Here is a 16,854-nt window from a genome sequence, read left to right as displayed (position 1 = left end):
AGATAGGAAACTCTTTTACTATAATATCTGAAAAATCTTGTGGCTTAAAAGGGTCAAAAATTATGCAAATACTTTTATGTGAACCTTTTCTACCTTGAAACATCTGCCCTGAAAAACAAAACAGGGCAATGTCAGAACTCTCTTGCATGGATTAAAATTTAAGGGAAAATATTCCAGTGGAAGAACAGAATTTGGGCTACATTTGTAGGGGAATAGAGTCTTACGCACAGACACACAGAAGGTATTAAAAAACCCCTCAGAGATGAGTATAAACACTTCTCCATATCCTGTATGACTTAGAAATGTTTTCTTACTACTAGCTTAAAAATGAGGAGGAATTTCAAAATAACATTAATCGAGGTATTTTTAAAATAAAATATCATGCAGTTAGAATGGTGATGCCCACCAGTCAGCCCACGAGTATCTCTGGCCTCTATCTGACACAAGAATTGTTCCTGGAGGCAGCACGAGATCATCAACAGAGGGGACATGAGGCTCAATGTGTAACAAAGCCTGTCCACCATGGAGCAATGGCTTCATGTTTACAAATGGGCCCCTCAGATAATTTGGGAATGAGGAAGGCAGCAGAAAACATTGCTACCACCGAAGAAAAACATATTTTACATCTTTACAGATCTTTAAAAATACTTTAAATATTCCTGCAAGCATATATCTTAGAAAAACTCCTCATCTCTTAAATAGCTCCTTAATACTTCATTATTGAGCTGAAGACAAAGCTTTAAACAAAGCTGATTAAACTCCAGACAAGTTTAAAGGTTTTTCCACAAGAACAAATGTATGCTGAGGTTATTGGAAAAAGGGGGGCAAAAGTCTGTTGAAGTGTGACAAGGGATCAATGAGTGCTGGAATACTCACATTAATATGCACATACAGCAATGTTTAATTTTGGTTTTGAGCTTATTTAACATAATAGCCCATTTACTGAGTGTTTAATAAACGTTCTTGCTACTGAAAAATCCTTTTTTTTTTAGTAAAAGCCTACAGATTCTCTTCACTTAGAGGTTATGTAGAGAAACCCAAGAAAAATTTTCAAGAAATCTCTCTTCATCCCCCTCCGTGATCTAGAAAGACCTTGACTTACCATAACTGCATTGTCTTTCTTCAGTCTTACTGGAATAATGCAATGCTGAAAGATAAACAGAAACAGCTAATAATTCTCTACTCTAAGCCTGATTACAGTCCCACTGGAGAAGGAACCATCTTTTACTTATAAGAGATGCATTGTACTTTTATTCTTTACAGTGTGAAATTTTTACTTTAGGCTTGTGAATGCTGCTCATGGGCTCAGTGTAGCAACTTACATAAGATAAAGAAGTAATTAGTCTTTTATATGGAGTAAGCTAAGATTTTTCAGTTGGAATGCAAGACAATGCAATCTAAATCCACATGTTATCAGAAATAATACAAATAGGAAAAACATACTGTATATAAAAGATCTTACTCTGAACCCTTACCTCCATGATTCTTCCTGAAGTCAGAAGGAACATTCTGCTTTGGATTCATATTTTCTTGAGAAAGTTGCCTGTCAATTCAATAGCAGACATATTTCTACATGAATGGAAGGAACAGAAACAATGAAATATTTTGCAAAAATTTCTATATGGTATCCCAGGGCACATGGTATTTTAGTATTCTCTGTGGAAAGATGAACCTCCTGCATTCATATTCCCAGCATTAGCAATATTACCTGAGTGAACATAACAGAAAACACAGATAATACATGGCAGCACATCACAGCAACAGATAAAAAAAGAAATAAATTCCAAAACATAGTTGCATTGCTAGGAAAAGGAAGGGTGGGTATAGCCAAGAACAAAATAACCCACACTATATCTCTTAACTGCTTCTATGATGGGTTTTTTTGCATATACTTGAGGCTAAAGTTAGACTTCGTTCAAAAACATTTAAATAAAAATGAAGGCATGCCTCCAGGGGAATATCTGTACTGAGATTATCATGAATTCCTAAAATGGAACTTCTATGTGTTTTGCTTTGTTTGCAAATTCAAAACAAATCCAGAGAGTGGATATATATGCATATATATATATATATATATATATGCGCATATATATATATGTAAAATCTATGCGAAAAAAAGACAAGTCAATTGTGACAATTAATCAACATATCAGTGGTGTCCATATTGTGAACTCTGCAGATTTTTTCTTTCAAGTAGAATTTTGGTAGCATGGTAGAAAAAAAGGGAGTAGGCTTCTCTTCAATCCAACCCTCTAGCTGGTAAGACCTTTTTGGAGGTCCATTAGCATTTCTTGAAGCTTTCACTGGTTTTCCTCCTAGTGTTTCCTTTAGAAGTTCTCATAACACAACTTCTTCCTGGATACTGCAGTTTGGGTTTTGAAGGACATAAAGTCACTCTCTGTGCCAAGGAAGGGAGGTGGCAATATTGCTCTGTGCAATCATCCATCACTGATGTTTCAAGAGTAGCTTCTGAAAGCTGTATTGAGGTCAATCATGGGAAAAGGTAAACTGCCCAGCGATAAAAAACTGTCCAGTGATAAAACAGATTTCTGCATTAACTCAATGAGATAAGGAAAGAAGCAGCTGGCAGATCTGTGTGTCTTTGCGTGCGCAGGAAAATGTAGTTCTGAGCTTGCAGTGTCTAGACACCACCCTAATTTTATTCACATTCATGACCTACTTCAAAGGAGGCACTTAACACACTATTGGAGTTTGCTTTCCAAGTTGTAAGTTATTTTGCACCCTTCTTTCTGCTTGTCAAGGAAGTAACAGCTAACATCTGTCAAATACATTTTTTCTCTCCGCTGTTTCTATTTGCTTGCCTGGTCCCAAACCCTGTTTTAAGGTGGAAGCAACATGTCTTAACTCTATAAAATGACAGACTTTTGTTTAGTCAGAGAACACGTGAGGAGTGCAACAACACCACAACTGCAATGTCCCTGCTCACAAAGGAACAGCATGAGCTGTATGAATTTCAAATCTGTAGAGACTGCAATTAACATCAGACAGCATTAAGAGACATATAATAACTATATCTGATTATTTAGAAATCATATTAGAGAAAAATACTCAGATTACAATATGGCCAGTAGGACTGGGGCAGTGATTGTCCCCCTGCACACAGCACTGGTGAGGCCACACCTTGAATCACTGAGGTGCTGGAGCATGTCCAGAGAAGGGTAATGAAGCTGGGGAAGGGGCTGGAGCACAAGCCTTATGAGAAGTGGCTCAGAGAGCTGGGGGTATTTAGTCTGGAGAAAAGGAGGCTCAGGGGAGATCTTATCGCTCTCTACAAGTCAGTGAAATGAGGCTGTAGCCAGGTGGAGTCATTCTCCCACGTAATAAGTGATAGGATGAGAGGAACCTTTCCAACATAAATGACTCTATGGTTCAATGATTTATCTCTGCTGCAGCCTGAGCTTTTTAATCATCAGCACCACGAAGCTTTCCTTTGTCCAAGCTCCTTGCAATAAGCAGACTGAGGTAACAATGCAGTTATGAAGCTCTTCCTAATACAGAGCACTCTGCAGAGCCCTTTCCTCAAGAAAGGACCTCCATCTGTTTGAGTGGCCTCCTACTTACTTAAATATCTTGGAGGTGTCTAGTACAGATGTGCACTTTGCCTACACAGTTTGCAGTTTCTAATGAAACTAATGGCTGTATGTCAGCACCCTTGGTGAGTGCATGCTTGTGAATGAACCTTTCAAATAATTCCCAATGTGTACATCACAAACTATTGACTATGAACCTGTCCTTTAGGAATCTCTCTGATTCAGCAAACAAGAAAAGCAAAGGATTGACAGCAGCAATAATAATATAGCTCTGATGGTCTATGCAATCAGACATAAGCGATTAAGGACATGTAGAAATAGAATATTTCGTAAGACTAAAACATAAAAAGGAAAAAACCAGTCTCTTTTGGTGTCTCTGATGAATATGTTAGTTGTGAATGGTGCAACTTTTAACAGGTCATAAACTCAACATTGAGACCATATTTCAATATTCAGTAGAGTTATGAATTTTCTTTCTTTAGATGATGTTAAGTAGGTCTCTCTTCAAAATAAGCTCGCTATTTTGTAGAGTGTTTGTTTGGCTTCAGTCACAGAGTTTCCATGGGGACATTTGGCTCCTTAAATGAAATACCTTGCACTGATCTTCAGAAGTGAAATAAAAAAGTTCAGACTCAAGAGTGGGATTAATTTCCTGGCATTTAATCCCAGCTGTCTCTCTCCTTTCCTCCTTCCTTCTGTCTCTCACTCCTCCCATTCCAGGCCAGTGATCTTATCCTTGTCTTCCTTGTCATTGCTTTTTTCTGTCCCATAGTCCAAAACCTGTTAATTTCTCAGACTTTCCAGGTAATTGACATGACCAAGTTAAATTCCAAAAAAGTATTTTCAGCCCAGATTCAGTCTGAGGGCTGATGCTTCTAGTTTGAACTAAAAAAGGGCTTGCATATGAGAAGCTAAAACCACTTTCCCAAATACATCAGTTGATTTCAAAAAACATTTGCAGCTTTTAGACCTGCTTAGGCTTCTATCTTTTACAGATACAGATGCATTAGCTTTACTCACTAATCTGATTCTTCCATGCTGTCTGACATAGCCAAATATACTTTCCATGACACTTCATAGCCCTTAATCTAGAAGACAGTAGTTATGTATGTCCTAGTCATATCATGAGTATAAACTTCATAGAGCTGAAAAAAGTTCATAAAAAATGCCAAAATTTTTTTTCAGAGTACATGTTAGGTGTAATATTTTATACCCATACATCTGAAGTGGTCATTTTCACCTAGGCTGTAATTGTTTCATTACAGTTTGAGATGAGTTTCTAGAGTTCTTATTTCTTGTGTGGAAGGAATTCAGGGAGTTCACTAATACCATTTAAGGTTTCAACACTAGTCATATAGATGAAATGAGTTAAAATACGTAGACTAGGAAACATCTTTATATCCTGTCTTCATCCTATGGAGTAATGATCAGTGAACAAAGTAACTGCACAAGACCTCAGTCAAAAGTCACTATTTCTCCCATAAATTTCTTGTCTGCTTGGACAGTCAGTTATGCAATCACTAGATTTGATAAATGGAAATACCAGTTTTCCACAGTCAGAGAAATAAAAACTGTTAAATAAATCAACTGAACAACCTGGCCTTAACTGAAGAAATTCAGGAAAAGTGTTCTGATATACAAACTCATCAAAGCTGGGAGAAAAAAAAAAGATTAATCAAAGCTCAAAGAGAATGCATACTTGAGTTATTTGGGGAGTAAATACAGCTAAGCTCTTTCTTCCTTGCAATTAAGTATAATTACATGCATATCTGACACATGCATCACCATCACATGCATGTAGCTAAAGGAGCGGAAGATTCTGATTTAGCAATGTCAAAGGACATGGGTTTTTGTACATTGAATGAAGAGAATGGTGTTATTAGCTTAGCCACTGCAGAAAAATACAGTGCAAAGAAGCAGACTGGCCTATGCCCTGGAGAAAGGTCATGGTACTTCCACATATTTATACACATACAATAATGTTGAGCTTGAAGGAAAAAAAGAGGCCAAGGGGCTTGCTCAAAATGAGTGAGTGGCACAGCTTAGATTAGAACAGAAAGCTGCTAAAGGCTGGTATGCTTTGATATGCAAACCTAAATATTTCTGCAAAAGGGCAAGGGCTTACATATGAATGCAAGCAGCTGCATCTTTGAATTACTTCTCATGGAGGGATCAGAGTGGTCGGCAGTAACAACAATAACTTAGCACTTTCATGGAACTGTGTATTTTCAAAACACTAATAAACAGTTACCTAGTACAGTGATAAAGTATAATCTCCCCTTTATAGTAAAGCAAAGATACAGATAATTATTGATTTGCTGAAAGCCATGCCCAGTTCAATGAGGAACAAAATTAAAACTTAAGAAATCTTACAGATGCCTCATACACTGACTACAGCATTCTCCCAGAAAAATGTACAAAATAATATCATTCACATATTCATCTTGAGACTCAGTGGAATAGAGCATACACATTGTCTAATGTGCCTGTTCCCAAGTCCTTGTTTGTAAAATCACAAATGTCAGTAGTCAGTATGGCACATATATATGAAACATCATTAACTAAGAGATAATGAAAACAGAAACCACATTTTAACAAATTTTATAGAAAACATACAGTATACTGTAAGTTTTCTCCTTCCTTTCCTTCCCTTCCTTCCCTTCCTTCCTTTCCTTCCCTTCCTTCCCTTCCTTCCTTTCCTTCCCTTCCTTCCCTTCCTTTCCTTCCCTTCCTTCCCTTCCTTCCCTTCCTTCCCTTCCTTCCCTTCCTTCCTTCCCTTCCTTCCCTTCCTTCCCTTCCTTCCTTCCTTCCTTCCTTCCTTCCTTCCTTCCTTCCTTCCTTCCTTCCTTCCTTCCTTCCTTCCTTCCTTCCTTCCTTCCTTCCTTCCTTCCTTCCTTCCTTCCTTCCTTCCTTCCTTCCTTCCTTCCTTCCTTCCTTCCTTCCTTCCTTCCTTCCTTCCTTCCTTCCTTCCTTCCTTCCTTCCTTCCCCTCCCTCCCTCCCTCCCTTGTTCTGTCCTTCCTTTCCTCTTCCTCTCTTTGTGAAAGTTAAAACTTCTTGCCAGAAGTTCAATGCATCTACCCTTAACATTGCAGCATTTTCCCCATATTTTCACAAACAGTTAAAATGAGGTTCTCAGAGTATTATGCTCTCTGACCTGTATTTGTTGGACAGAAAATTTGGAGCCAACCAAAATTATTAATTCTTTTGGAAAAATCTTCACCTGAAATTTTATATCTTCTTTACAGTTTTGCTTTTAATTGGTACATAAATTAAGACAGTCTTAACCCTGGGAAATGCTATTAATTCAGAGTTTACAGTGGTTTAGAAAAAAACCTACCTAATAAATCTTTCTAAAAAAAATTTTACTGTAGTTCCAATTAATTTTTAATCCAGAGTCCTTCACATTAGACAGAGAAGCAAAACCTGTTCTATTTAGAAACCTAGCTACAGTTCCAATGGCAGAATGACTGACAGGGCTTCATATGGGATGACAGACCTTCACCTCAAGCATTGCAAGTCCACCTACATCTACTGAAGGATTAAGTTTTATGATGCTCACTGGACATATTGCAATTATATAATTTGAGAAACTACCCTCAACATATATAAGAGTTATCTTACCACTCAAAAAGATTTGTATGTGCCTCTTTATTCATGAACTGGAATTGTTGAAGTAAACTGGAAAGCAACCAATGCACAGTCAGGACTGAACTAAGACGCCTCATTGGGTCTACCATTCGATAAAGGTCACGCAGCAACATTTGGATCTTGGGTGCAGAAGAAGGGAAAAGCTGAGAAGAGAGACACTGATTAGAGATAACACAGTATGATATCTGTAGAGTGCAAAGACATGAGAAATTATCAGAAGACAGTATGTACAGCATAGGGCTGGTTATATATTAATGCTCTTTCCCACATGCTTACAAACTGAGTATCATGCCCAGCCTTGTGAATCATGATTACCAGTACTGATGTGGAAGTTGATCTCCTTTGCCCCTGACTTGACCCTGAGATTAGCTCAGTTGGTCAGAGCATGGAGCTAATAATGCTGAGGTTACAGGTTCAACCCCTGTATTGGCCAAGAGTTGGACTTGATGATCCTTCTGGACCCATTCCAACTCAGACAACTCTGTGAATTCCAGATGTATTAGACTCAATGCTTCTTCAGAAAGTGTCATCAGTCTCCGTCCCTAATACTCATCCAGGGAGTCTCAAAGAAATCCTGATATCATGCAGACTTTCAGAACAACAGATTCAGTTGCAGATCCTTTATTTTCCCAACACTCACCACTTCCCTCACTAACTACGCCTATTCACAGTGATTGTTATTCTTCCATCTGTGTTCTTCTCCAAAAATGAATTCAAAGCATGAAGAAACATAACATATTCCACTTGCCTTTTTTTTTTTTTTTTGCCACTTTTTAATCTATTTCTACACTCTGGTCATGATCTCAGTGTTGTACTTTCTCTAGCCCTTCCACTCACTCCTGCTTTGCTTTGTTATCATTCTATTTCCTTACCACCTCATTAGTCACTTATGTTATTTTCCTTCTTTTCCTTTCCTTCTATTTTCATGTCTCTGTTTCTGCTTTAGCTGTCCTTTTCAGTGGAAGCTCATCTCAAATTCTCTGTTGTATTTCTTTCTCTCTTTTAAAATAAACTCAAATGATCCACCAAAATAAAATCAGTGTTACCTCTATCTCCTTGCTTCCCTGCCCATCCAGCCTAATTACGTATGCCAGAGACAGCAGAGAATGGTAATGAAGGAGAAATGTTAAGAGTTACATAAAATATATATGCAATGAAACAAAACCCTATTTATTTTACCAGCTCAAATTGTCCAAGATTCTTCAGCTCCTTTACGAAAGTAATCATTGAATTTATCTCTCCTAAAGAGAAACATTGCTCTTCTTCTCTGTTGTATGTTCCATCCTGTGAAGGAAACAGCAGCATGTTCTGGTGAATTCACATGGAAAGCAGTGTGCTTTCAGTAGACCCCAATCCCTTCACTGATCATAGGAACAAGTTACAGCAGCTCTCAACTAGCTGTTACCTCAGCCAGCCAGCTCCTTGACAGCTCATCCTGTTTTTCAGTCTAGAATAAAGCACACTATGCATTAGCTTTGTGTGGAGACAAACCCACAGAAACTACGGGTCTCTGGAGCACGGGCTGGGTAATCATATCACTACATGTCTGTATGTCTACAGCTTCTACTTCATCCTGTCATAAATTTAGAACCCATGACTCTGTTTTAGCCACATCTGTCCGAGAGGCAGAAGTTACCTGGATAAATTGGTCCCTGTAAGTCTTTCAAGAAGGGGACTCCTCAGAAATGAGTTCTTAAAAGTGCCCAGACTGAGAGAAATACTGCTAAATGAGATCTCAGCTTGTCAGAAATGGTTTTCACTAGTGAAGCAAAATTTATACAGATTCTATAAATGCAAAAAGAATATTGGAACTGGATCTTGCATTGAGAATAAGACACAAAGTTGTAAAAACCAAAATTTAATTTTGATGCTCATGGATCTCCATGCACAAGTTAATCAATTCTGGATGAAATTGTGAAAACACTCAGATCTGTATATCAAGAAAAGACCATTTAAAAAACAGTAGGAAAATTACTTTGTTAAAACTTTAAATATGTCTTTCAAGTATTTTGGAAAATGAAATAATTTGAGAGAGGAATTTTTACAAAAGAATATTCAATTGTTTAATATAATTACAGTTTTATTCCCCAGCATACAATAAAAGATTGTTTTAAAATAAATCCTTCATTCTCTAAGTTGGCACCAAGAATTTCAGAAGTATACAATTTAAAATTAAGTATTTTCAAATAGTTAATAATAAGAAAAGGTTGGAATGAACTACCTTGCTCACAGATGATCCATATATTTTTTGCAAAGCTTCTATAAAACTGGATGTTGAGGATTCATTAGATAAGAGAAATTTAAATGTATCTTCCAAAAGAAGTTCTTTCGAAATTTGGTCCTGAATAGTCAATTCATTCTCATCTTGAAAGTCAAAGTGTTCATGCACCTGTTGGAAAATAATATAAGAATGTATAGTTTGAATAACTACAGAAGAATTCCAGTCTTCTCATAGCAATAAATAGTAAACTGGAACTTTAAAAAAGGTAATAATAACACAAACTGACAGGATTATAAAACAACAAATGCTGTGCCACATTTTCTGTCTCAAGTCCATACCACAATGTTTGCTGTCCTCCAGTGGACACAGTGCAGTATTGCAGACACAAGTGAAAGCTTTTTTTTCCATGCTTGATTTGAAATTTGATTAAAAAATATTATGTCACAGTCTATGTTAATACAGCTCTTGCAAAACTCATGTGTTTATTTAGAGTTTATACAGAACACCTGTTACTACATGAATGTATAAGTTTTAAAATATATAAACCCAATGAACAAATTCATGGCTATAAAATTTGACTAAATCACTATTTTAACATAAACACAAATATAGCATCAACATGAATAGGTTGTGTGCATGCTACAGTTTCCAAGTGATAATATTCAAATTCAATGTTGCATTAATTATCAACTGCTATTTTTTAGAGCCATTTATTTTTTCATACTGTAAATTTATGGATAATGGCTAATGGTTGAAACTTCTATACAGGCAGGTAAACATTTTGTTTTATGTTTAGCTTTTTAAGCACTTCTGAGATAATTTTTTTGCAGTCTGGTATACAATTATTGAATTGTTATGACATACCACATTTCTTATAGTAGCTAAATAAGTCTTCTCAGACTAATTAAGGATATTGTCTTCATGGACTTTTTCAATTGTGTAAACTTCCTTTCATATGTGCATTTTTCCTATGTTTAAAGGATTTTTATTCTGAAAGATGGAGAGATTGACTGCACTGTTGTTACTAGAAACTTGAACAGATTTTAAGTGGGGATATATTAGCTAATTATTGTTAATATTTGTATATCACAAATATGAAGAAACATTTTATATACCTATTTATATGCATGCACATGAGGTAATGAGAACAGCTGGAAAGCAGTACAATATTTGTTTCAGGACAGACTGTTCTGAGGCAGGAGTGGTACAAAAACTGGCACAGCTCCCATTTCCATGGTTTTAAAGGCCTTGTGGATCATCCAGGAAGAAGGCAGCACAGTGGAGGTCAAAGCAGGTAATGAAATGAAGAAGTAAAATCCAATTTATGGAGAACTTTAATTTGTATTTAAAGCCAATTGCGGTTTCTTAACTTCCTCCCTTCATCTTTGTTCTGCCACATTTAAAACCTAACTCCACTTTCATGCAATGCTTCCTATGGATTTTGTTTCACTGATATTCATTTGAGGTAATAGCTAGCCTTTTAATATAAACTGAAAAGTTTGCACACTTTAATGGTGTGGTGAACTTCATCACAGTAACTCAGACTCTTAAAAACGGGTTTCTTTTACAGCAACTCTCCACAATCAGGCAAAATTAATATTAAAGTATTGGTACACTTAGAGATTTGAGGGTACCTGTCAAAGAGAGTTTCCTGCTGTGTTCTTCTTGGTGTAATTTTTTTAAGTCAAGCAATAATTTGTGCAATTTTCTCACCTTAAGAACTACTGGGTGTATGGACATGCCAAATCCAATGTCAAAGGTTAGCATTTGAAAACATTGGCTGCATCTGAAACACAATATAAAAGGAATCAGTTTCAGTGAGGTTAGGTACTGTTGTGAAATATAGAATCATAGAATAATTTTAGGTTGGAAAAGACCCTTAAGATCATTGTGCCCAATCATAAACCTAGCACTGCCAAGTCCACCACTGAACCATGTCCCTGTATACAGTAAAATTCCATACACACACAGGTCCAGAGAACACATGCAAGAAAACATACACACACAGGCCAAGAGACAACATGTGATACAGACTAAATAAATTTCTAGGAAGAGCCAGCAGCATTAAACATGGAAGGAGTCAGGTTGTGAGGTGATGAAAATAGTGCTATATAAACGTGTTTTTAATGCTTGACAGAGAGGGAGGTGAATTATGCTGAAGGAAGAAATGCCTTTTGAAGAGAATGAATGAGGCCTGGCAAAAGCTTTGAAGACATTTGGAGGGCAAGAGATGGTGAAAGGCTCCAGGCTCACTGAAGCCAAAGAGCTCTGCTGCAGCTATGGGTATGTTTGGAGGCACGAATCAGGAGTTATAAGCAAGCCTTGTGTTACACAAACAAGAGAGTCCATTTCATTGGTAAAAAAGAGCGTTTGGACCACTGTCAAAATAGCTTCATCCCCATTACACTCCTCCCCTCCTTGCTACCCTCTCCACTCACAATATAAGCTTTATTCCCAACTTGTGTAAGTCAAATAATGAGCTTTACATGACTGCTACTAAAACACCTGGTTCTCAAAATAGCTTTATAAAACACATAAATGTAATAAATAGTAACTTATTTAGTACTTATCATAAAAATGTCAGGGATGGGGCATAACATATATAGAACAAATATTAATTTTATTTAGTAAAAATATTACATGATAAAGGTTGATTTATGTGTAAGAATTATAACATTAATAGAAGTGATTACACACAGAAATGTGACTGTTGGTGCCTAGGTGTATTTCATAATGTACATTTCATAAAGAGTTTTACAGTGTCTCTTGTTCAGACTGCCTACCAGAACCAGCTCTGAACAATCTGGGCTACTCTAGCATTAAATATTTGACATATGACAGAATACTCACTGAAAGGAAATACAGCTTTATATATGTTAGGACTAGCCCAATCGTGAGTGATTTCTGTTCATTTGTGCTGCCTGAAACACTTCATTAGGAATTAGCATCTGGTCCTAAGTATTCATCAAAACCTTTTCACAAACCAGAAACCCTGTGGATATTGAAGAGTTGTACTCCTTAAATGCAGTATGCCCTTACTTTATAAAGAAGTGTGAAATAGATGGGAATTTTTTATTTTAAGAATCTTGTATCCTCTACAATTTTTATTCTGTTTTAAGGAGCTATCTTGACACTAGCATTACAATGACTACTGCAAGTCACTTACTGATTGAAAGAACTTGGTCCTGAGGTGGATGATTTGCTGAAGACCTCAGTTATAAGTAGAAGTTTGTTTATAGCCTCCTTCATGTTGTTGAAGGCTTGTTGGGGAGAACTGTTTCTGAAGAATATCTCAAAAAACTTTTGCAGCTGTGAAAGAGAATACATGTATTTTTGAGCATTTACAGTAAATCAGTGCTTAAAATCATAAATTAAAAGGCTGGTAGAAATAAAAATTGCTTTGGAATATCAACTTCAGTTCTTATTCATTTGTACAATAAAGTGGAATGAAAAGCTTCAGACAGCATACTAATAGAGAACGACTTTTTATTTACAAATAAGTATATCGAACCCAAAATCTGTATTAACAGTTTTAAAAAATATTGCTCAGAATCTAAGCTTACTTTGATAAAGCCTTTTGCTGTCACTGGTTCTAGGCAAACAAACTCACAAATGCTTCTATTTTCATCAGTGGGTAATAGCACACTCTCTTTTCTTAACATACTGTGCCAAGGGCTATCCCACTTGACCTTGACTCCAGTTCCTTACCCCGGTCAACAAGCTTTAAATAGAATAAAAAAAGAAAGATGTTGGAAAAATGATCAGCCACAGCCTGTGTTTTTACTGAACTCTGCATATTCTGTGGCTTTCAGACTCGTGAATCCTCCCAGCGGCATATTTACTGGCCTGCACAACACTGTCCTCAAGTGCTTTCATCGCTCATGCAAATTCACCCCATCATCACTTCAGACAGAGATTCAGTGAAACAACTGGAGCAATACAGAGACCCAGTGAAGAGCGGAACGTAGGCAGGTTTTGTAATATGAGTCCCTTGTTACTAAGAAAGGGGCTGCCTTTGAACCATATTTCCATTAGAGTTATCATACAGCACAGAACCCAGTTAAGGTCTGAACCACGCAAAACTGTTAGATAATTTAGTAGCACTATATCACCAAAGAGACACTTTTACATGGCAAAAAAATGCTATCTTTGGAAATAAAGCAGGTACAGTACATGTAGAACACATTTTGCATCAACATTAAGAAAGGAAAATTTTCTCATTATTTCTGGGAATTTTTCTACTGCAATTATTACCAGCACCTCTGCCAGATTCAGTACACAACTTACATTTCTACTACTCTGGCTTGCACCTTTTCTCTAACTTCCTAAATCTCCAGTGCATATTGAAGGACTAAGTGAGGAGATGTGCTATTTTGCTGCACAGGGAACATAAGGAGTTGAAGAGTTTTATAAGGACAGATGGGGATTACTGGGAGGAAAAGCAAGAGCACCACTAGCTCATCTTCTCCCTCACCATCAATCAATTCCCAAGCACTTTAATGCAAAGGATACATAATGCATACATTTCTAGTAACAATTGATGAAAGACAGGCTGGTTTGCCCTACTGGTACTCAGAGCATGCTGTTGGCTATACTAGTCAACTGCTGCCATCAGAACAAGCATTAAAATAATACTGGCATCTCCAAGAAACTGCATTTTAGTTACAGCTCTCCTTAGCCAGCCTAGAAAAGAAACATTGCTCAACAGGTTCTCATTGGAGGATATCAGGTTTTAGACCAATGTTTATTCTAAGCCAATAGCTGAAAATAAATATTTAGTCAGGCTGGTTCAGGAGCAATGGAGATGAGATGAATACTTCAGCTTAAATTTCAATTCATAAAAAAAAATCCTATTTAAAGAAGTTCAGGTTAGGTTTGACTCCAACAGATTCCACAGGACTTACAGCAACAGATAGGAAAAATTTAAACTGTATGGATTAAGGGTGATAAAGTGTGAAAATCTCCAGAAACCTCAGGTTCTTCTGAGTGAATAAAAGTATACAGATATCTGTGTTCAACTGCAAGATACTAAAGAGATGAAGGTTTCTTCAAGCGACCACCACTGCTGCTGATCCTCTCACCTTCAGAGGAAACAAACTGTCCAGCAAAATGCAACCTCACCATTGATTGAGTGCGATTAACAGAAGCATTGAACAATTTAAAGAGGACAGAGTAGGAACTACTGCTGGCAGTTACAGGAATCTATTCTGGGAGAAAGCTGACCTCTAACTGGTGATTTTTTAAGCAGAGGAATAGGGATTAAATTCTAGTAGGCTGTAAGACTTAATGCAGCCATGCACATATATTTTATACAATGATGCCATTATACAGAGAATTGTAAGGCTTCTCAGAAGCATGAAGGTGTTCATCCAAATGCTGGACTCATACAGTTGGAGGTATGTTCCAAATATTTATGTAATGCCTTAGAGAAGTGTGCAAATGCAGTCAAGTTACATGGATCAAGCACACATTTTCTGAAAAGGCAGAATGAACAAGAAATACTCTTTCAATTAATTTAAACTCATTGACCTTTCACTCCCCAATAACTTCTCTTTGCTTTAGGAAAAGCCACTGGGAAAAAAAAGGCCAAGTCAATATTACTTTTATGATGCTTTTTCTTCACCCATTTTGACATCCAGTTTTTAAAATCTGCAGTCATTAAAATTAGCTTTATAATCTCAATGACACGGATCCCTCTGGCTCCTCAAAAATACACTGAGTCATCACGTAAAGGTCTGACACATAGAAAAAATGCAATTTAATTGACAAAGGAATTCTGATTTTCAGACTTCATGCACAGAGTCATGGAGCCTGAAGAAGAGTGGAAGAGTGTGGCACTCACACGGCTGGATGTTATGATGACTGTAGTAATTCCCTCAAGATTTTCCTCGGGCAATTTTTCTGCAAATTGATTTCTCAGAAGAGCTGCTGGGGCAGCCTGGGGCAGCTAGCTGAGTGGTCAGCTGAGGATTGCCCTGGGAAAGAGTATAAAATCAAAATGTAGTGATCTTTCTGAGACTGCCTTTAGCTCAATCCTAGAAAATCTTGCCTCCTGATGAAACAAGAAAGATTTTCCTTAGCTAACTTTGGGAATGGCAATAAATGCTAACTTAGAACACATTCCTTCACTGACTGCACTGATTAGCTCTCTGTTGATTGTAACAGGTGTTCAGAGACACAGCTCTCATGAAGACTATTCACTCGGGTGCCAATATTGTAGAGGAATCCCACACTACAAGACATCATGGCTTATGTCTATGTACAAGTTAAACATCTAGGTTCCCTTTACACCACACTGCAGAGCACAGATGCTTGACAGAGCATAATTTATGCCATCCTAAAGTAGATGTCTCAAAACAGTGACATTAATTGTGATCTAAAATTGTTTGGTTCGCCTGGGGAATCTAAGTGAGACACTGAAGACAGGTAGGAGATCTATCACTGGAATGCTCATACAGCCTGCCCACAGACAACACCCCCTGTGTGCCTGGAATACGCAGAACTGTCTGGGATGATGTTTGACCAAACTTACCCTGGTAAAGAGGAATGCAACCATCAGCAAGGTTAAACAGTAACCAGGAAATTGCAAAGTGACTTTTGAAACAAGGAAGTAGTCAGCTTGGGAAATAATAGAAAAGCAGCAGGGGAGAGACTTTGGGTGGAGAAAGCAGCAGCCAAAACCTGGTCAGGCACTGCCACAAGTCAGCCTGCTGGCACCACAGCTCCTGCCTAGATTTCAGGGAATACTGGGATGCAAGGATGGACACAGGTCCTGTGTGGGTATGTGTGAAACAGGCACACACAGAGCAGGGGCCCCCACTTCTCCAAGTAGAGGTGCATGGACGAAGGGAAGCTGCATCCCAGAAGAGCAGGACTGTGTTTGTAACCTGTGTTGCCTTTGAGATAGAGGCTGGATAAACATGGATGAATAAGCAGATGTCGCTAGAGTTTCAGAGGGTATTTACAGGAGGATGTTTAGAAATGTGCAATGTTCATTGAAGTGTTTCAAGTGTCTGGTATCATGATTTATCACTTCTGTTACTGAAATTGATAGAAGGTATATTATAATTACCCACTGCCAGTTGATTGTATATCATCAGTTAGACACTTCTGGGTTTGGTTAAACAAGGTGAACTCCTACGTTTTTTCTGTAACAGTAACTCCTTCGGAGGGATAGATGAGCTCTGAATCTACCTCAGAAGCAAGGAGGTAGAAGAAAAGAGACCACTGAGGCTACTGAGTAATTCAGTGCAATTTTGAAGTTTACATTTTGGGATTTAGAACATCCTACTTTACAGTTTTGTATGAATCGATTTTGAAAGACGATACTTGTTCCCAGTAGTAGCCTTCAAAATGACAAAGTTATCAGGATAAGAGTTGAAAGTAAAGTTTATGTCTGAGGAATGAAAGCATAACCTTTGGTTTCAAGAAAT

The 16,854-nt window shown here is 37.4% G+C and overlaps 1 protein-coding gene across 4 annotated transcripts in view; it reads right to left on the bottom strand.

Annotated features, from left to right (window-relative positions):
• The window catches only part of CPED1 (cadherin like and PC-esterase domain containing 1), a 142,605-nt gene that overhangs the window by 69,997 nt on the left and 55,754 nt on the right, over positions 1-16,854 (bottom strand). For all 4 annotated transcript variants that reach the window (XR_014226345.1, XM_082280310.1, XM_082280309.1 and 1 more), the window contains 7 exons: positions 12,588-12,730; positions 11,135-11,207; positions 9,422-9,589; positions 8,380-8,484; positions 7,174-7,343; positions 1,476-1,543; positions 1,103-1,147 (listed from right to left, as the gene is read on the bottom strand). Coding sequence is in view for 3 of the 4 variants with exons in the window: in XM_082280310.1 (XP_082136436.1) it covers positions 1,103-1,147; positions 1,476-1,543; positions 7,174-7,343; positions 8,380-8,484; positions 9,422-9,589; positions 11,135-11,207; positions 12,588-12,730 (772 nt within the window). In the remaining variant the exon portion in view is untranslated. The remainder of the gene's footprint in view (positions 1-1,102; positions 1,148-1,475; positions 1,544-7,173; positions 7,344-8,379; positions 8,485-9,421; positions 9,590-11,134; positions 11,208-12,587; positions 12,731-16,854) is intronic.

This window comes from Coloeus monedula (genome assembly GCF_965178545.1).
Source record: "Coloeus monedula genome assembly, chromosome: 4".
NCBI lineage: Eukaryota > Metazoa > Chordata > Aves > Passeriformes > Corvidae > Coloeus > Coloeus monedula.
Note: the sequence above shows the minus strand (reverse complement) of the source record. Positions and strands in the feature narration are given on the sequence as shown.